The sequence below is a fragment of the Jaculus jaculus genome, chromosome 7, assembly GCF_020740685.1.
Source record: "Jaculus jaculus isolate mJacJac1 chromosome 7, mJacJac1.mat.Y.cur, whole genome shotgun sequence".
Classification (NCBI taxonomy): Eukaryota; Metazoa; Chordata; class Mammalia; order Rodentia; family Dipodidae; genus Jaculus; species Jaculus jaculus.
In genome coordinates, this window is record NC_059108.1 from 71,711,963 (window position 1) to 71,733,725 (window position 21,763).

General features: G+C 39.9%; 1 protein-coding gene across 1 annotated transcript; it reads right to left on the reverse strand.

Moving 5' to 3' along the window:
• Positions 1–1,454: 1,454 nt before the first annotated feature.
• LOC101596827 (proline-rich nuclear receptor coactivator 2-like) lies at positions 1,455–1,889 on the reverse strand. The gene has a single exon (XM_004661845.2). The coding sequence runs from the start codon at positions 1,863–1,865 to the stop codon at positions 1,455–1,457; it is 411 nt and encodes a 136-aa protein (XP_004661902.1). The 5' UTR covers positions 1,866–1,889.
• Between the last annotated feature and the right edge of the window lie 19,874 nt (positions 1,890–21,763).

Here is a 21,763-nt window from a genome sequence, read left to right on the forward strand (position 1 = left end):
CTAGGTAAAGGAGTTGAATAGTTGAAATGTGTGGTTGCCATGATGGGTGACACCAATAAACTTGTGAAGGGAAGGATGGGATAAATTTGAAAATCTCTGATATGCAGCTGAGTCCAGGACTCAACTTTGGTCTTGCCAAAACTGGACTGTGTGAACAAAACACCAACGAGGGGTCACTACCCCTATCTTGAGCAAGCTGTTAAAATCCTGGACTTACTTCTTTTAAAAAAATATTATTTTAGGGTTGGAGAGATGGCTTAGTGGTTAAAGCATTTGCCTTCAAAGCCAAAGGACCTTGGTTCAATTCCCCAGGACCCACGTAAGTCAGATGCACAAGGTGGCATATATGTCTGGAGTTCATTTGCAGTGACTGGTGCCCTGGTACACCCATTCTTTCTCCCTCTGTGTGTGTGTCTGCCTCTCTCCTCCCTTGCTCTATCAAATAAACAAATAAATAAAATTAAAAATATTATTGAAAATTTTTATTTTGTTGTCTTTACTTTTTATTTTAATTTTTTTTTGAGGTAGGGTCTCACTCTGGCCCAGGTTGACCTATTGATATGTAGCTTAAAATCAAATCAATTGTACATACACTGGCACTTTAGCATGAGGGTAGGCTTCTTTAAAATAATTGGGGACCTTTAAGATTAGGCCCTAGTAGAAAAAAAAAAAGTCCATGGTCATACATCCAGCAAATTCATACTAAAAATAGTCTTTGTAGGCTGAAAGAAAACTTTACATATGTTACAAGCTTATTACATGTATTTACATGGCTCTTTCTTCTCTAGGTACTTAAAACAGTTTTAAAAAAATTAGTCCCTCTGCAGGCAGATGCATATCCACTATACTTAAGAAACGGACAAAGCCAGGCATGGTGGCATACACCTTTAATCCCAGCACACTTGGGAGGCTGAGGTAGTATCACTGAGTTCAGGGCCAGCCTGGGCTACAGTGAGATCCAAAAAACAGGGCCACTTGGACATCGACTGCTTTGTTCCAGCAAGCCCTGACTGACCTTCACACATATACCAATTAGTAAGTACAATTTAGTAAAATGAGATCTTCAGTAAAAATTCATTTTCTTTTGGCAGTTTAGGTGTCTCTAGGACATTTAATTTCCTAATGTTTACATTATTTTTCAGTCCCTGTATATTTCAGCTAGAAACCTATAACCTGACTGACTGTAAACTACTTTCTCCATAATAGACAATTTTAAAAGTCAGCTATTCCCCAAATCAACCTGAATGGTTCACTTGAATTTACTTTCTTGGCAATCCTATCAAGTACAATTATTTAAATTGCAGCGATATGTCACCATGCACACAGCACATAAAATAAATGAGATAGTCTTGATTGTACTTGTAAATTATAAGTTTTACCTCCTTAAGTCAATTTGGTTCAGACCAATTCATGACTACATAAACAGTGCTAAATTTAAATATTAGTACTTCATCTTAAACTTGCACTTTAAGTAAGGTTTTAAGTTGAAATGTCATTATTTCCTTATCTGAAGGATTAAATGAAACTGGAACCCAGTGGCCTGGTGGCTTGGGAAGAACACTTGGTGGCTCACTAAATTTGGCTCCAGCATAGTTCTGGTTAGCTTGAGATTTAAAAAACAAACTGGGACTCAACAGGCTAGAGTTCCAATTTGGATTACTAGAAAAATTGTTCTTCCCGCCATTTTGCATGGCCTGCCATGCAGCTGCTGATGAGTTGTAACTGTGACCTCGTTCTTTTTTCTTGTGAACAGTCTTCATCTGGGAATTCTGTTCTTTAGTCTTCTGTCTAGTAAGCTGCTGTTGGTTCTTACTGACTTTTCTAGATTGAGGGGCAGGACTGTTATACCTCTCTCCGCCACCCATCGTTCAGCTTCTATGTCACCTTTCAGTGTGCTCTTTAGATTGCAGGAATTCCACTACTTGTCCTCTTCCTTGCTGCCAAGTCCAGGATAATAGATGTTGCTTTCTGCCAGATCCTTTCCTTTGTCTCAATACATTAGTTTTCATGAGCCAATCTGCTGAGTTCAGCCTAGGAGCTGGGGCCAACATCTGAGCCTCCTTAGCACACAAGTTTGAGAGAAGTCCTAGCGACTTCGAGCTGACTGCCGGGGCGGAGGCTCACTCTGATCCACGAAGCCTCCTTCTCTTTCCAGGGAGAACCAAGGCACTTCTGAGCAAGCGAGCGAGCGAGCCACTGAACTCTCCAGCGTCTACCGACAAAATGCTTATGTCTGTTTTCTTTGGGTGCTGGAGAGCTGAACTTTGACCTTACAAGCAAGCACCTTTAGTAGCTCTGCATTCCAAGCCCCTGTCCTAGGATTCCTTTTCCCTGGGGAGATGTGAACTTATGTTTATTCACCCCAGCTAGTGTACAGAAGACAGACTGAAGTACCATTGTGCCAAAATCAGTTTTTATCAAGTTCTGACAAGGGGTACTGGCTGCAACACCCCGAAGTCCACCTCCAACAACACACCTCCTCCAGCAAGATTCTACCTCCCAAATGGCCATTAGCTGGAGAGCACACATTCAAGACACAAGGGTGTATGGAGTCCATCTAATTTAAACCCTCACATTCTATTTCATGCCCATGCAATTTTACGACCATCTTGATGTAAAATGCAATGCATTCATTCCAGTTTTCTAAGTCCCCATAGTTTTTATGAATTCCAATGCTATTCATACATCCCCATAGTCCAAGGTCGCTTAACCATGAGGTTGTAAAACAAAAAACACACAACAGAACAGAGTAAACATTCCCACAGCAAAAGATGGCTTTGTGCAGGTCCTAAAACAAACAGGGGCAGGCCAATCAGGAAGATGGAGTAGAAGGCCTGCTTCAGACATACACATGCAGGGTCCAGGCAGCCCCAAGCCACCAGCAGAGGTGCTAGGACCAGGGAACTGGTAGGTGGGAAAGGAACCTGGACCTCTTATTCCTTGGGCACAGCCTCTGGAGCCAATATTTATTCTCTCAATCCATGAACATGAGATGCGTTGTCATTACCCAGTGTCATCTGTAATCTCTCTCTTGAGAGTTTTTAAGCTTTCATCACTTCCTTGGTTAGGTTTTGTGGTGGTTTGATTCAGGTGTCCCCCATAAACTTAGGTGTTCTTAATGCTAGCTCCCCAGCTGATGGAGATTTGGGAATTAATGCCTCCTGGAGGGAGTGTATTGTTGGGGGCGGGCTTAAGGGCTTTATAGCCAGTTTCCCCATGCCAGTGTTTGGCACACCCTCCTGTTGCTGTGTTCCACCTTAAGTTGGCCAGGGGGTGATGTCCACCCTCTGTTCATGCCATCGTTTTTCCCTGCCATCGTGGAGCTTCCCCTCGAGCCTGTAAGCCAAATAAACCTCTTTTTCCCAGAAGCTGCTCTTGGTTGGGTGATTTCTACCAGCAATGCGAACCGGACTGCAACAGGTTTATTCCAAGGTAATTTATTTATTTATTTGTTTTTCAAGGTAGGGTTTCACTCTGGCTTAAACTGTCCTGGAATTCACTGTATAATCTCAAGGTCGCCTTGAATACATGGTGATCCTCCTACCTCTGCCTCCTGAGTGCTGGGATTAAAGGTGTGAACCACCATGCACAGCTCTACTTTATTTTTATTTATTTATTTTTGAGGAAATTGTGGATTTCATCTTTAGCACATTTGTTATTGGTATATAGGAAGGGTAATGATTTCTGTGTGTCAATTTTGTATCCTGCTACATTGCTGAAAGTATTTATCAGCTCTAACAGCTTGCTGGTAGAGTCTTTAGAGTCCTTTATGTATAGAATCCTAGCATCTGCAAATAACAGTAATTTGACTTCTTCCTTTCCCATTTATAACCATTTTATTTGTATTTCTTGTCTTATTGCTATAGTTAAGACTTCTATAGTACTATAGTAAATAAAAGTGGAGAAAGTGGCCACTCTTGCCTTGTTCCTGATTTTAGTGGAAATGCTTCAAGTTTTTTACCATTGAGTAAAATTTTGGCCAAATGTTTGTCATAAATATTTTTTATTCTGTTGATATGTTCTTTCTTTAGGGCTTTGATCATGAAGGGATGTTGAATTTTGTTATCCCTTTTCTGCATCTAGTGAGATGATCATGTGATTTTTGTCCTTGATTCCACTTATATGGTACATTACATTTATTGATTTACAGATGTCGAACTATCCCTGAATTTCTGGAATAAAACTCTATAAGGGAGAATGACCTTTCTGATGTGTTGTTGTATTTTGTTTGCCAATATCTTGTTGAAAAATTTATTTATTTATTTTTTTATTGACAACTTCCATGATTGTAAACAATATCCAATAGTAATTCCCTCTCTCCCCTACTTTGCCTTTTGAAACTCCACTCTCCGTCATCCCCCCTCACCTCAATCAATCTCTCTTTTATTTTGATGTCATCATCTTTTCCTCTTATTATGATGGTCTTGTGTAGGTAGTGTCAAGCATTGTGAGGTCATGGATATCCAAGCCATTTTGTGTATGTAGGAGCACATTTTAAGGAGTCTAACCCTTCCTTTGGCTCTTACATTATTTCCGCCACCTCTTCTGCAATGGACCCTGAGCCTTAGAAGGTGTGATAGAGATGTTTCAGTGTTGAGCACTCCTCTGTCACTTCCTCAGAACCATAGTGCCTTCTGAGTCATTCCAAGGTCACTGCCATCTGAAAAGAGAAGGTTCTCTAACCACATGTGAGAGCAGTATTAATATATGGGTCTGAACATTAAGAGAAGTGCTTACTGGGTAGTTTGATGAGCAGAGTATATACATTTAGTCAGACAGCAGCAGACTTTACACCCCTAGGGCTCATGATTACCCTTGTTGTAGGTTTTCAGTATCAGGGATGTAGTCTATCCCATGTAGCAGGCCTCCAGTCAAATTAGAGGTGGGTTGATGTTGGAGATTAGGCTGTAATTTTTATTTATTTATTTATTTATTTTTGTTTTTTGAGGTACCGTCTCATTCTAGCCCAGGCTGACCTGGAATTCACTATGGAGTCTCAGGGTGACCTCGAACTTACGACAATCCTCCTACCTTTGCCTACTGAGTGCTGGAATTAAAGGCATGTGCCACCATGCCCGGTTGTAATTTTTTTTCTGTGAGAGAGAGAGAGAGAGAATGAGAGAGAGAGAATGAGAGAGAGAGCAAGAAAGAAAGAGAGAGATTTGGTATACCAAGACCTCCAGCCACTGCAATCAAATTCCAGACATGTGAGCTACCTTTTGTGCATGTAAAACCTTGCACATATATTGCCTTGTGCATCTAGCTTATGTGGGATCTGTGGGAACATGGGTTCTTAAGTTTTGCAGATGAGTTCCTTAACTGCTAACCCAGCACTATAGCCCTGTAATTTTTTTTGTGTGTTTTTATCTGGTTTTGGCATAAGGGTAATGCTGGCTTCATAAAAGGATTTTGGCATTATTACTTCCTCTGCTATTTTATAAAAAGAAATATGAGAAGCACTGGAGTTAGTTCTTCTGTAAAGGCCTGATAGAATTTGCCAATGAATCCATCTAGGCCTGAATTAAAAATATTTTATTTAGGTATTTATTTGAGAGAGAAACAGATATATATAGATGCCCTAGCCAGTGGGGAGTTGAACAAAGACTCGAGGAGAAGCTAACCTGGGTGAAAAAAGGCAAACAGACACAAGAAGGAGACCATGCTAGGTGTTTCTCAAGGCCTCGAGAGTTTATTCTTACATGTAGATTTATATAGGGTTGTAGGGGGAAGGGGACGTAGTTAGGGCAAAGATCACAGAGTTACTGGTTAAACCGCAATGCCTTTGTTTCATCAGCTACTGGCAGGATGGGGGAGTGTTTAGCCAGGTGTACGATTCCATTGTTTCTGGTAGTTGAACATTAGGTGAAGTAGAAACTTAACTTGCTATATGGCAGTCTTTGTTTCTTGTAGTTGAGTATTAGGTGAGGAAGTAGAAACTTAACTTGCTATATGGCAGTCTCTGTTAACATGGCTGAGGTTTGGTTCATAGCTCCCAACATATAGAGACAGCATGGGTGTACCAGGGCCTCCAGCCACTGCAAACCAACTCCAGACACATGTAGCACCTTGTGCATCTGGCTTTACATGGGTAGTAGGGAATAAAACCTGGGTCCTTAAGCTTTGGCAGGCAAATGCCTTAACTGTTAAGCCATCTAACCAGCCATACTTTTTTCTCTTTTTCCCCACTTAAAAACTATTTTATTTTATTAGAGATTGAGAGAGGAAGAGAGACAGAAAGTGAGCGAATGGTCATGCCAGGGACTCTAGCCACTTCAAGTGAACTCCAGATGCATATGCCACCTTGCATATCTGGCTGGGGAATTGGACCTGGGTCCTTAGACTTCTCAGGCAAGCACTTTAACTGCTAAGCCATTTCTCCAGCCCTGAATTTATTTTTATTGGGAGATTTTTTATACCTGCTTTATTCTCATTGCTTGTTATATGTCTGTTTAAATTGTTTATCACATCTTGCTTTAATTTAGGTAGTTCATATATACCTAGAAATTCATCCATTTCTTTTAGATTTTCCAATGTAGTGGAGTATTTGTTCTTAATGTGTTTCCTTAGGATTTTCTGAATTTCACTGGTATCTGTTATAATGGTGCCCTTTTTACCTCTAATTTTATGAATTTGTATCTCTCTTTCTTTTGGTCAGTTTCTTAAATGTATTTTTCAAACTTTTTTTATTGACAACTTCCATAGTTATTGATGCCATGGACTGACTCTCAGGGAGATCAGGACCGAGGGAGAACAAGGGCGAAGGCTCAAGGAGAACTCGGGATTCGGCGAGGAAATGACAGACAGACACACTCTAAGTTGAATATGCTGCTGCGATTTACTGAAGTTTTCATCAAGGTTTTATACAGATTGAACAAGTGATCTCAAGAATTATTAATCTAAACAATCTTAAGTATTGTTCTATTCTATACATGCAGTGTTTATCAGGCAGGAAATGTACCCATTTTCTGAGAAGCACGTCTCGCACCATTGACCACAACATTATATGAACAGAAACTAGGGCAAAAGGTGTAAGGTAAATAACAGGTTACTTATTTCTTATACCCCAAGGACTGTCATGCCCCAAGGACTGTCCCAAACCATCTTTTTTCCACTTATTAAATCATTTATATAATCCTCATATTCATTATAAAAGTGTTTCCATCCAAAAGACCACCAATATTTTAAGGCTGGTGTAATACTTTCCAGAAATTCCCTTCTTACTTGTTTATTGTATAAACACCAAGGCTTACGCTTCCTTGCTAAGTGTTCCATAAATGGAAGAGAATGCCATAGCCTCCTTTTTCCTTCATAATTCACCCATCTATTACCGAATTCATCATATCCTCCCTCATAGGGGAGTGGATCTAAGTAGTTTCCAGCTCTAGGAGTCCACTTCGGTGGTGTCCACCATCTGCCCTTTATCAAGTACTGAACATATCCCCCAGGAAGTTTCCTGGTGGGAATGCCTAAGTTTTGCAACTCCTTTTCTGCAGAACTGTCATGCTTCTTATGAACATTACCGATCAACATTTCTACTTTCATATTCTCAGGCTCAGTATCGTTCTCAAACATCATAAGCTGTTTTTGCTCTACACCATCAAAAAATTGTCCTAAAGTTAATTTTTTTATTCTTAGTAGAGTTATACATTCCCTCCATTGCCCTAATTATAGGAGGGGCACATTCAATGCTCAGATTGTTCCTTGTACTCTGATTGCGTGCATGATTAATAGTAAGTGTTGAATTAGCTGTTCTTAGACAAACAACTGGAAGGAAGCAGGAAAGAAACAGAGCGCAGAAAACAGCCCATTGGTGCCAGCAATTGGGTCTTTGTGACTTCTTATGGGCAGCAGGAACCATTACAGTAACCGACTGCCAAGGGGTCACCGGGGGCATCCCTCCGAGGAGTGCTGGCCCTCTGTCCTCAGCTCTCTTCCAGTGTAGAGGCATCTTTGCTACACAGGCGAGGTCGCCGTGGACGTAGCATATTGACAATAACCCATGGTAATTCTAACTGTCCTCCCACCTTCCCCTTTGCAACCCCACTCTCCATCATACATTTTCCCCTCTCAATCAGTCTTTTATTTTGATGTCATCATCTTTTCCTCCTGTTATGATAGTCTTGTAGATGGTGTCAGGCACTGTAAGGTCATGGATATTCAGGTCATTTTGTATCTGGAGGAGTGCATTGCAATGAGTCCTACCCTTCCTTTGGCTCTTACATTCTTTTTGCCACCTCTTCCATGATGGACTCTGAGCCGTGGAAGGTGTGATAGAGATATTTCAGTGCTGAGCACCCCTCTGCTACTTCTTCTCAGCATCATGGTGCCTTCTGAGTCATCCCAAGGTCACTGCCATCTGAAAAGAGAAGCTTCCCTAACCAAAAGTGAGAGTAGCATTAATATATGGGTATGAACATTAAGAGACATGCTTACCAGGAAGTTTGGTGATCATGGCATATACATTTAGCCAGATAGCAACAAACATTACACCCCTAGGGCTTGTGAGTACCCCTGTTGTAGGTTTTTAGTATCAGGGATGTAGTCCCTCCCATGGAGTGGGGCTCCAGTCAAATTTGAGGGCAGTTGGTTTCCCCCATAACAGACATACAACTATTACACCCATGGCTCATTTGGCCTGGCTGGCCAAATATAAAGCTTGCAGTCTTGACTGTTGAGTTTCTTCACTGGTGATTTCTCTCTCTCCCATTGAACTGTATGCAGCATGGCTTGTTCCAGATTTCTGTCAGCAGCAGGAGATAGTGTATTAAACACTGGCAAGGGGAAGCTGGCTACAATATTCATAGCCCACACCCAACAATACACTGCCTTCAGAAAGCTTCAGTTCTCAAATTACCACCAGCTGGGGACCTAAGCATTCAGAACATATAAGTTAATGGTTAAAATATTAACCAAACCACCATATACTGCCACTGGCCCCCAAAACTGATAACTATCCATGTGAAATTCAATGCATTCAGTTCAACTTTAAAAGTCCCCAATAGTTATTATCAATCCAGTGATGTTCAAACATCTCCATAGTCTAAGGTCTTTTAACCAAGCCATAATAGAAAAAAAATTCACAAACAAACAAAACCAAAAATAAAACCAAAATGACACAGAATAAACATTCATGCTGTAAAAGATGGTACTAGACATAACAAGGAAAATTGCACCAATGCAAAATTTAAAACAAGCAGGGCAAACATCAAATTCTGTAACTCTAAGTCTGATAACTTTAACCCATAATAAGTTTCCAAGTTTAATCTAACCAGTGATGAGTCTTTGGAGTACCAATTCTGCCCCTCCAGCTAGGCTACTATATGTCTTGGTGCCAGAAGCTGCCCTTGGCAGCCATCCCATATGCCTGGCATCTCCATTGGGTCACCACTGCAACCCACAGTTCATTCTCATAGGTCCATTGGGTCTCCATGCAAGTAATCCAACAAGCTTGCTTTGCACTGCCCATGGCCATTTCCCAAAACAAAACTGTGTTGCAAATTCAATGACCCTCTCTTTCCTGCATTTGTTATGCTCCATAGCATCAGGTGGGATATCAGTTTGTTAATCTGGGGAGGGAAGGAATAAAGTTTACTTTGAAGAACAGGACACTCCTTTATCATTCAGGCCCCTTCCAAAGAGTCTGTATTCTTCCTGTTGTCCCAGTGCAGATCAGTTGTCCCAATCTCGATGGTTGTAATCTCTCAAGCAATTGCAGCTGGATGGGCAGCACTTTCAGTCCAAAGATTTCATTTCTTTCTGTGCCATATTCTTCTGCTCATACCAGTCCATTTCTATGCAATGCTACATTGCACAAGTTCTCAGAACATGGGCATAACAGCAAGCGTCTCACACAAACTGCTTCTAGCCCACCCACTTCAGGCAAAGCTCTTTCTCATCCTCATAAGCCAAACCTCATAGTTCATAGTTCTTAATGTATTCAGATCTTTCAGCTGTAACCAAAATGGTCAATCAAGCTGTACTTAAAGAACTGTAAGGTGTCTCTTAGGCTAAGGTTTCAAATCCTCCCACATTCCTTCCGCCAGCCAGTTACAGATGACTAAAGCCACACAGTCAGGTTTCTAGCAGTAGCAGTTCCACTTTACTGTTACAGTCAGCCTCACATTGCTGGCAAAACCCACCAGACCAAGAGAAGCTTGTGGGAAGAAAGGGTTTATTTTGGCTTACAGACTCAAGAAAAACTCCATGATGACATAAGCAGAGGATGGGCATCACTTCATGTCCAACCTCAGGTTGGTAACACAGCAGGGGAGTATGCCAAACACTGGAAAGGGGAAGCTGGCTATAACATCCATAAACCAACCCTGAACAATACACTGCCTCTAGGATGCTTCAAGTACCAAATTGCCACTAGTTGGGGTCCTACCATTCAGAACATATAAGTTTATGGGGGATACCTGAATCAAACCACCAAGAGTGACCTTCTTTCTGTTAGCAGGTCTACATGGAGGAGGTTTTCAGCTCAGCTCCAGCAAGATTTTTCAGGGACCTTGTAGCCTAAGCATGTGGAGTCTTCAACAATAGGGCCTTGCCATTTATTCCTGGTGGGAAACAAAGAGCCCTCAGCTCCAGAAACCTTGCAGCCCAAGCAGGTAAGTCTTTAGCAATAAAATGTAAATATTTTCAAAAATTAATATGTTGATGAGAGGTTCTATTCTGGTCTTGTCTGTTTGGTGTTCTAAATGCCTTCTGTATTGGTTTTGGCATCTTTCCTCTTATTTGGAAGAAATTTTCTCCTATGATTTTTTTTTGTTGAAAATACTATGCCTTTAGATTGAAATTCTTCTCCTTCTTCTATACCCTAAATTATTAATTTTTTTTGAGGTAGGGCCTCACTCTAGCCCAGGATAACCTGGAACTCACTCTGTAGTCTCAAGCTGGACTTAAACTCACTATGATTCTCTCCTGAGTGCTGGTATTAAAGGCATGTACCACCATTTCTGGCCCCTGAATTTATTTATTTATTTTGAGATAAGGTCTCACTCTAGCCCAGGATAACCTGGAATTCACTTGTAGTCTCAGGCTGGCCTTGAACTCATGGTGATCCTCCTACCTTTACATCCTGAGTGCTGGAATTAAAGGTGTTTAGTACCACACCTGGCTGCATAGAGATTTTTATATCTTGAGTAATTTCAATGCTTGGACTTTCTAGTTATCTGTATTCTTAGAAGTGTAGCTCAGATATAACTTTAGATATAATTTCAGTTTTCAAGATGTCAAATGTGACTTCTTTATTACTCCCAGAGTAACTGCAGGGGTGACCCATGCTGGTGGATATGCCTGCTATGCACATATCCTAGTAGGACATTAACAACAAATGTTACTTTAAACTTCAATAATTGCTGGTGGGCAAATGAACAAGGCTGGTATGAAGTATGCTAGGGTTTTGGTTACTTAGAACTGGAAGCAGTGTAGGGTGAGTAAGTGTAAAGACTACTATCAACTTTGGAAAAGGTGGCACAAATATCTATGAGAGAGAATTTTGGATACTGCTAGTTTCCACAGATTATATAGGTTGCTGAGGCTATGAAAGTTTGTAGTTATGGAGAATAAAGTAGAATGAATAAGGATATATTTGGTGCAGGATTTTGACCCCCTCCCCCTAGGCCCATGAATCCTAACCTTTGGGTTCTTATTCATTTAACAAAGAATTGAGAAAATAGACTCCAAAAAGGGTGAATTATAAATTGTGAAGTTTATTTTAGATTTGGTATTGAAAGGATAAAAGTTGCCCTATTTCTGCTGCCCTGTTTTCTAGTTGCTCTGATAACCTGCCTTTTTAAGCTTCTGTAATATGGCTTGCTTGCTGCTGCACTGAATCACAGAACCGCCATTTTGCAACTGCCTCCATTTTATAAAAAGTATACCATGAGGAACCTGACCTTTTGTATGCCTTATACAATGCCTAAATTCCAGGAACTCGAGTTCCTCATTAAGATAACTCCCCACCTGGACACAACCAATCAATGGTCAACACATATCTGAAGCCCCCAGACAGTAGCCCACCCCGTGGGCCCCACCCAATCAGAGGGACCCACGGCTGCAAAGCCCCTATGACTCTGCATACCTGTGGTTTTAGCCTATATAAGCTGACCAAACTCGTTGCTAGGGGCTCTTCACCCCTCCTGCAAGAGGAATCTGTGTTGAGCCCCGATGCATCGGATTCAATAAACCTCGTGTGGTTTGCATTGAGAGCGTCCTGCGTGAGTGTTCTTGGGGTCGCGTAGACAGCCCTGAGCAGGGACCCCTTTGGGGAACCCCGCAGTATCTAGGAGAAGGCTGTAAAGTCTCAGGACAGAAGAAAATTCCCCTCCTCACTCCATTGGAGAGATGAGAGAATGGAATGGGGGAAATCTCCAAGAGAGAAGCCCATGGAAAGGGCACAAATGGGAGGCCAGGCCAAACAATTTAAAAGAAACACAAATGTGGGAAGCAGAGCTTGTGACCACAAGCTCTTAATTTTCACATAAGAAAGAGCCAAGGGATCACATAGTGAAGCAACCAGAGCTGAGAAAACAATCATACATGTAACACAGAAAAAGCATCTAGAAACCAAATGAATGTAAGAAGCAGGAAAACACCCAGTGCTTCCCTCTCTGTAACTCAAAGGGAGCAAGTGTAATTCACTAGGATCTGTTACAGCTGGGCCAAGCAAGAACTGCCAACAATCAGTAGGATCAACACTGTGTCTCCCTGCTAAGTACTTTCAGGAAATGCACTTCCTAATGAGGACATCCCCTTGCTAGTGGACTCACACAAAAGAAAATAAACTACTAAACAGAACCACCAAGAGGAAAGAATTTAAAACTGAAAGGCCTATCCATCCCCACAGATCCACAAAACACCATTAGAAAAAGACTATGGGACAACAACCCACCATGACACATTCCTGACCTCCCACCTCTCACTGAGAAAGCTGTAATGTATGAAAAGAACATAGAACCCTATTTTCAAAAATAATTAACAAATATAAGTGGATAAATGAGCTAAAGATATCTATTCAAGACCTCAGTAAGTCTCCAAAATGAACAAAATGGTGAGTAAACTAGAAGAAAACTTCATTAATATGGTGGAAAATTTGGAAAGGAAAATGGAACACTAAAAATACCAAACAGAAAGTATGGAAATGAAGGAAAGAATCAAATGAAAACCTCATTAGAAAGCATCATCAATAGATAAGATTATGTAGAAAGGTTAATTAGGGATGGAATAACAAAATCAGGAGAGTAGTATACTCAGACATACAAAAAGAAAGAAATTAAAGACTATGACCAGTACTTTCTAGAATTCTGGGATACATGAAAAAGACCATGCCTCAATGTCTTAGATATAAGAAGAAGCTGTGATAAATTAAAAAGAAACAGACAGAATAGACTTATGGGTAAGATGGTGGTGTAGGAACCACACCAAAGCAGCCTAGGAGAGAAAAAAGCCCCCCCCCCAAAAAAAAAACCCAGAGAAATACACTCTTCTAAAAAGTGAGGTGTATAAGAAATTACCAACTGGGACTTCCAGGTAAGATGATGGCATAGGAGCCATGCCAAATCAGCCTAAGGAGGGATTTAAGTAAAACCACAGCAAAATACACTCTTCTTCTGAAAAGTTAGGGACTATAGGTTATTCTTAGACACAGTGGAGAAATTGGAGAGACCAAGATTCACCAGAAATGAGGAAAATAGCCAGAATCCCACTGAGGTGCTTGCAGCTTGCCAATTTGTGCACCCATATGGCACCACCCCATCAGGTGTGCCAAGTGGTGGCCACAGTAGAGATCAAACAAGGGTATTTTTCAAATTCATCAGCCTTCTTGCAAAGTTAGGAAATTTGAAGGTCAATTAGGGGGCTACTGAAAGGGATACAGGTGGAACTGTGTGAGCAACTCCAGAGTCTGCACTCTCCCACCTCCCAACATTAGAACCTCCTGCATTCATCTCCCAGTGGCAGCGCAGCCAACACAATTGATCAGAGCTCCAGCTCCACAACACAACACAGAAGGATTGAGGTGGGCACTCAGCATTGGTGAGACTGGAAGCCACCCCCAAAGATAAAGAGGCTGATTGACAAAACACCACCACCACCACCACCAACAACAACAACAACAACAACAAAAACAGGTACATAGGCCTGCATTGGAAGAGCTAGTCTCTCTTTCCATATCAGGGCAGGTTATGGATAACATATTCTTGGTTAGCTTTACCATTTTCAAATAAGCTATAATTGGGGGTTGAGTATTATTGCCTTTGATGCTTTTATAGTTATAGGGCCTTTGTCTTTTGCTTCTGTCATTATTGGGGGCAAGGTCTGGTCCAGATCCAGGCTCACCTGGAACCCAATTCAGAACAGAAACCTCCCAGCTGACAAGATTAAGGGTGTAGAACAACACACACTCTCAGGGACTTTGGCTTTATGAGACTATCTGTCTGTTTTAATCCCCACAATTGCATACTCTATGCTGGTTTTTATTGAATGTGTATATTGCTCAGTTGAGTTTAGAATTTGCCAGTAAATTGTTCCACCCAGTCCACTACAATACTTGCTTAGCAAGCAAACTCAACACATAAAATTACTTCTGCTGTTGGATTGGAGTACAAGAGCTACACCTAGCACCTTAAACTCATATGATGAAAGTATATACAGGTAGATTGCCACATCTAAGAACACTGCAGATAAGTAGAAAACCCAAGAATCAAATCAATTCAAGATGCAAAAGTTGCTACATTATAATAGAAGAAGCACAAAGAATTAAGACAATAAAGTCCCACTACAAGTTATAAATCCATCAGAAATGATCACCAATGAGACTGTTTTAGATAAAATGCCTGACAAAGATTTTAAAAAAAAAAGATTGTATCTATACTTGTGGGGTTCCCCAGAGGGGTCCCTGCTCAGGGCTGTCTACGCGACCCCAAGAACACTCACGCAGGACGCTCTCAATGCAAACTGCACGAGGTTTATTGAATCCGATGCATCGGGGCTCAACACAGATTCCTCTTGCAGGAGGGGTGAAGAGCCCCTAGCAACGAGTTTGGTCAGCTTATATAGGCTAAAACCACAGGTATGCAGAGTCATAGGGGCTTTGCAGCCGTGGGTCCCTCTGATTGGGTGGGGCCCACGGGGTGGGCTACTGTCTGGGGGCTTCAGATATGTGTTGACCATTGATTGGTTGTGTCCAGGTGGGGAGTTATCTTAATGAGGAACTCGAGTTCCTGGAATTTAGGCATTGTATAAGGCATACAAAAGGTCAGGTTCCTCATGGTATACTTTTTACAAAATGGAGGCAGTTGCAAAATGGCGGTTCTGTGATTCAGTGCAGCAGCAAGCAAGCCATATTACAGAAGCTTAAAAAGGCAGGTTATCAGAGCAACTAGAAAACAGGGCAGCAGAAATAGGGCAACTTTTATCCTTTCATACTCAAAGAAGTCAAAGAAGAAATGAAAGGAATCAAAGAAGAAAACAAAGGAATTAAATAAGAAATTAAAAATAAAACTCCTAAAAGAGAACACAGGAAACCAGTTTAATGAAACCAGGAGGTTATTACAAGACATGAATAAGGAAATAGAAATACTGAAAAAACAAACAAACCCAGGCTGAAATCCTAGCTCTGAAGAACTCAGCCAGTGAAATAAAAATTCTGTGGAAAGTCTCACCAATAGAATGGATGATGGAGAGAACAGAATATCTAAACCAGAAGACCAGGTGGCAGACCTAATACAGTCCAACAAAGAGAAAGACAAGCTAATAGGAAGGTACGAATGGGAATTTGAACATATTCGGGACACTATGAAAAGATCAAACATAAGAATTCAGGGTATAATAGAAGGAGAAGAATTTCAATCCACGGGCTTAGTGGGTGTTTTCAACAAAATCATGGGAGAAAAATTTCCCCAAATTGGGAAAGAAATGCCAATGTAGATACAAGAAGCTTTTAGAACACCAAACAGACCAAAGTTCGAAAGAAACCTCTCCTTGCCATGTTATAATTAAACTACTAAAGATGCAAACCAAAGAAAATAAAAAAGCAGTTAGGGAGAAAAAGCAAGCCACCTACAAAGGCAAGCCCATCAGAATAGCTGCAGATTACTCAACACAAACATTAAAAGGAAGAAGGGCTTGGAATGATATATTCCAAGTTTGGAAAGATAATAACTGTCAACCAAGATCATTTTATCCTACAAAAATATCTATCCAAATAGATGGAGAAATAAGGACATTCCACATTGAAAACAGGCTAAAGGAATTCATGACAGCTAAACTAACATTACAGAAAATACTTGAAGGAATCCTTAGTTCTAAAGAGAAAGCACAGGAGGAAATAGGAAAAAATCAACCATACTCAAATAACAGTTAAAACAAGTACCTAAATGGAAAACAGGAAACAGTACAAAATAAGAAGAATAGTGAGAATAAATGCATACCTTTCAATAATAATTCATAATATCAATGGCCTCAATGTACCAACCAAAAGACACAGGCTTGCAGACTGGAGTAAAAGGCAGGGTCCTGGGTTGGGGAAATGGCTTAGCAGTTAAGGCATTTGCCTGTGAAACCTAAGGACCTGGTTCAATTCCCCAGGACCCATATAAGCCAGATGCATGGGGGGGTGCATGTGTCTGGAGTTCATTTGTAGGGCTGGAGGCCCTGGTGTGCCTATTCTCTCTTTTTCTTTGCCTCTTCCTCTCTCCCTCTCAAATAAATATAGAAATATAATATAATAATATATATAAAAATATAATTTTTAAAAAGTCAGGATCCTGCCATTTGTTGCCTCCATGAAATTTATCTCTCAATAAATGATAGACACTGTCTTAGGGTGAAAGGATGGAAAATGGTATTTCAAGCAAATGGGCCTAGGGAACAGTCAGGGGTTGCTATCCTAATACATGACAGGATAGACTTCAAACCAACATTAGTGAGGAAAGATAAAGAAGGTCATTTTATACTGATTAAAGGAACACTCCAACAGGAGGACATTACAATCCTAAACATACATGCACCTAACATGGGGGCTCCTAGTTTCATCAAACAAACACTATTAGACTTAAGGTCAGAGATAACATCAAACACAATTGTAGTGGGTAACTACAATGCCCCACTCTCATCAATTGACAGGTCATCCCAGCAAAAACTAAACAGAGAGGGCTGGAGAGATGGCTTAGCGGTTAAGCGCTTGCGTGTGAAGCCTAAGGACCCCGGTTCGAGGCTCGGTTCCCCAGGTCCCACGTCAGCCAGATGCACAAAGGGGCGCACGCGTCTGGAGTTCGTTTGCAGAGGCTGGAAGCCCTGGCGTGCCCATTCTCTCTCTCTGTCCCTCTACCTGTCTTTCTCTCTGTGTCTGTCACTCTCAAATAAATAAATAAATTAATTAAAAAAATAAACAGAGAGACGTCTGAATTAAATGATGTCGTGGAACAAATGGACCTGATAGATATCTACAGAGCATTCCTTCCTAATGCTTCAGAATACACATTTTTATCAGAAGCACATGGAACATTCTCTAAAATAGATCCTATATTAGGGCACAAAGCAAACCTCAACAAATAAAGAAAAATTGAAGTTAATCCCTTGTTTGCAGTGGCTGGAGGCCCTCTCTCTCTCAAATAAATAAATAAAAATATTAAAATGATTAATAAACATTTAGCAAATTTGACCAGAAGAAAGAGAGAGTAGACAAAAATTAATAAAATTAGAGATGAAAAGACACCATTATAACAGATACCAAAGAAATTTAGCAAATTATAAGGACATGCTTTAAGAATATATGAGCCTCTAAGTTTGAAAATCTGAAAGAAATGGATGATTTCCTTGATTCATATGACCTACCAAAAATAAATCAAGATGAGATAAATGATACAAATAGACCTATAACATGTATGGAGATCCAAGCAGCTATAAAAGGATTCCCAACTAAAAAAAAGTCCAGGCCCAGATAGATTCACTGGTGAATTTTACAAGACTTTCATGGAAGAACTAACACTACTGCTTCTCAAACTTTTCCATAAAATAGAAAAGGAGGGAATTCTACTGAACTCCTTCACTGAAGCCAGCAAAATCCTCATACCAAAACCATGCAAAGACAGAACAAAACAAAGAAAATTACAGACATGAACACAGATGCAAATATTGGCAGACAGAATACAAGAATATATCAAAAAGATTATTCACTCCAACCAAGTTGGCTTTATCCCAGGGATGCAGGGATGGTTCAACATATGGAAATGGATAAATGTAATACATCATATAAATGGTCTGAAGGACAAAAATCACATGATCATCTCAATAGATGCAAATAAAAGGCATTCAACAAAGTCCAACATCCATTCATGGTAAAAGTATTACAGAAACTGGGAATAGAAGGAACATATCTCAATATAATGAAAGCTATTTATGACAAACTTACAGCAACATAGTACTAAATGGAGAAAAACTTGAAGATTTTCCACTAAATTCAGGAACATGACAAGGATGTCTGCTGTCCCCACTTTTATTTATTATAGTACTAAAAGTCTTAGCTATAGCAATAAGGCAAAAGACACTCACAAAAGAGATACAAATTGTAAAGAAAGAGATCAAATTATCATTATTTTCAGATGATATGACTCTATATATAAAAGACCCTAAAGACTCTACCAGCAAACTGTTAGAACTGATAACCACTTTTAGCAACATAGCAGGATACAAAATAAATACACAGAAATCAGTAGGTTTCCTATATACTAACAACAAACATGCTGAGGATGAAATCAGGGAATCTCTCCCATTCACAATTGCCTCAAAAAAATAAAGTACCTTGGAATAAACTTAACCAAAGAAGTGAAGGATCTCTACAATGAGAACTTTAAAACACTCATGCAAGAAATTGCATAAGACACAATAAAATGGAAATATATACCATGTTCTTGGATTGTGAATATGTCAATCTTACCAAAAGCAATCTACACATTTAATGCAATCCCCATTAAAATTCTAATGGCATTCTTCACAGAAATAAAAAAAAAAACAATCTTAAAATTCATTTGGAAGCACAAAAACATCAAATAGGAAAAATAACTATGAGTAACAAAAATAAGGCTGGTGGTATCACCATACCAGATTTTAAGCTGTATTACAAAGCCATAGTAACAAAACAGCATGGTATTAGAACAAAGACAGACATGTAGATCAATGGAACAGAATAGAGACCCAGATGTTAATCCAGGCAGCTCCAGCCATCTGATTTTTGATAAAAATGCCAAAAATACTCACTGGAGAAAAAACAGCATCTTCAACAAGTAGTACTGGGAAAACTGGATATCTATATGTAGAAGGATGAAAACAGATCCTTGTCTTTCTCCATGCACAAGAATCTAATCCAAGTGGATCAGGGACCTTAATATCAGACCTAAAACTCTGAAATTGCTATAGGAAAAGGTAGGGGAAACCCTTCAACATATTGGCATAGATAATGACTTTCTAAATATAACCCCAATTGCTCAGGAAATAAAACCATTAATCAACCCCTGGGATCTCATGAAATTACAAATCTTTTGTACAGCAAAGGACACAGTGAATAGAGCAAAGAGACAACCTACAGAATGGGAGAAAATCTTTTCCAGCTACACATCTGACAGAGGATTAATACCTAGGATATACAAAGAACTCAAAAAATTAAATAATAAGAAATCTAACAACCCAATTAAAAATGGGCTATGCACCCTGAGATGACATAGTAAATTCCAGGTCAGGCTGAGCTAGATGAGACCCTACCTTGGAAAAAAAAAAAAAAAAGGCTGTGGAACTAAATAGAGAGTTGTCACTGGAATAAATACAGATGACATATAAACATTTAAAAAAGTGTTCCACATCCTTAGCCATCAGGAAAATGCAAATTAAAACTACTTCCATGTCTATCTTGTCAGAATGGCTACCATCAAAAAAAAAAAAAAAAAAAAGACAACAAATGGTGGTGAAGATGCAGAAAAAGAGGAACCCTTCTACACTGTTGGCGAGAATGTAATCTGGTACAGCCATTGTGGAAATCTGTGTAGAGGTTCTTGAGACAAAAATAGATTTACCATATGATCCAACTATAGTAGTCCTAGGCATATATCATAATGACTCTTCTCACTACCTTAGAAATGTTTAGACAGCCATGTTTATTGCTGCTCTATTCACAATAGCTAGAAAATGGAACCAGCCTAGATGTCCATCCACTGATGAATGGATAAAAAAGATGTGGTACCAGCACAACAAATATTACATGAAGTGATTGCTGAATCACCAGTAATTTTACACATAAATACAAGTTTTATAAAATAATTTTCAGAAATTCCATCCTGCATCATGATTTTGCAGCTTTATGACTAGTGCGATGCTTAATTTTGTTACAACCCAGACTGAAATGCTTCAAAATTAAACTATCTCTAACTTAAAGAGTTAAGTCTAACAAAATATATCCTACATACACTAACGTTATTAACAGATCAGAAGAGCTGGCCATCGTGTCACAGGCCTACAATCCCAGAAATATGGAGAGGGAGGCAGGAGTTCAAGGTCACCCTTGGTTACATAGTGAGTCCAAGGATAGCTTGGGGTACATAACAATTTGTCTACAAACAACAACAACAAAAATAATACCAACAATAGAAAAAAAAATCCTATACCTCATATGAAAAGGCCAAAATAGCCAGGCATGGTGGTGCATACCTTTAATCCCAGCTCTGTGGAGGCAGAGGCAGAGGCAGAGGCAGAAGGATCACCATGTGTTTGAGGCCACCTTGAGACTCCATAGTGAAGTCCAAATCAGCCTAGGCTACATGGACCCTACAATGAAAAAAAAAAAGAAATGTTTTGTTTACTTGCCATTTCCTTAGCTGGACTTTCTAATGTGATATTGTTGGGAGCTATGAACCAAACCTCGGCCATGTTAACAGAAACTACCATATAGCAAGCTAAGTTTCTACTTCCTCACCTAATATTCAACTACCAGAAACAAAGACTGCCATATAGCAAGTTAAGTGTCTACTTCCTCACCTAATATTCAACTACCAGAAACAAAGGGATAGTACGCTTGGTTGAATACTCCCCCATGCTACTGGTAACTGATGAAACAAAGGCATTGCCGCTAAACCAGTAACTCTATGATCTTTGGCCTGATTACGTCCCCTTCCCCCTACAACCTTATATAAACTTACATACACCTAGCATGGGCTCCTTCTTGTGTCTGTTTGCCTTCTCCCATTCAGGTTAACTTCCCCTCAGGTCCTTGTTCAACATCCCGCTGGCTGGGGCAGATATTAAGACACTGTTAATTACGCCATTTCCTGGAACATATTACATTTAATTAAAATGGAAATTTGAGTGAAGAGAAGAGAATGCTCATGTTCCAGTAATGTGCCAGAGTTGACTTCAAGCTCTCAATTGTCTTAGTCAAAATACAATTATACTTTCCAGAGTCACACATCTGACACACAGGGGAGAAATATGCAGAACTATAATCTGAAGGGCTGGAGATGTCTTTTCATTTCCTAGTGTCTTCCGCAAGTTTTCACTTGAGTGTTTTAAAGTTTTCATTGTAGAGATCCTTCACTTCCTTACTTAGGTTTATTCCAAGGTACTTTATTTATTTATTTATTTATTTTTTTATGCAATTGTGAATGGGAGTGATTCTCTGATTTCATCCTCTGTGTGTTTGTTGTTAGCATATAGGAAAGCTACTGATTTCTTGGTGTTTATTTTGTATCCTGCTACATGGCTATAGGTGTTTATC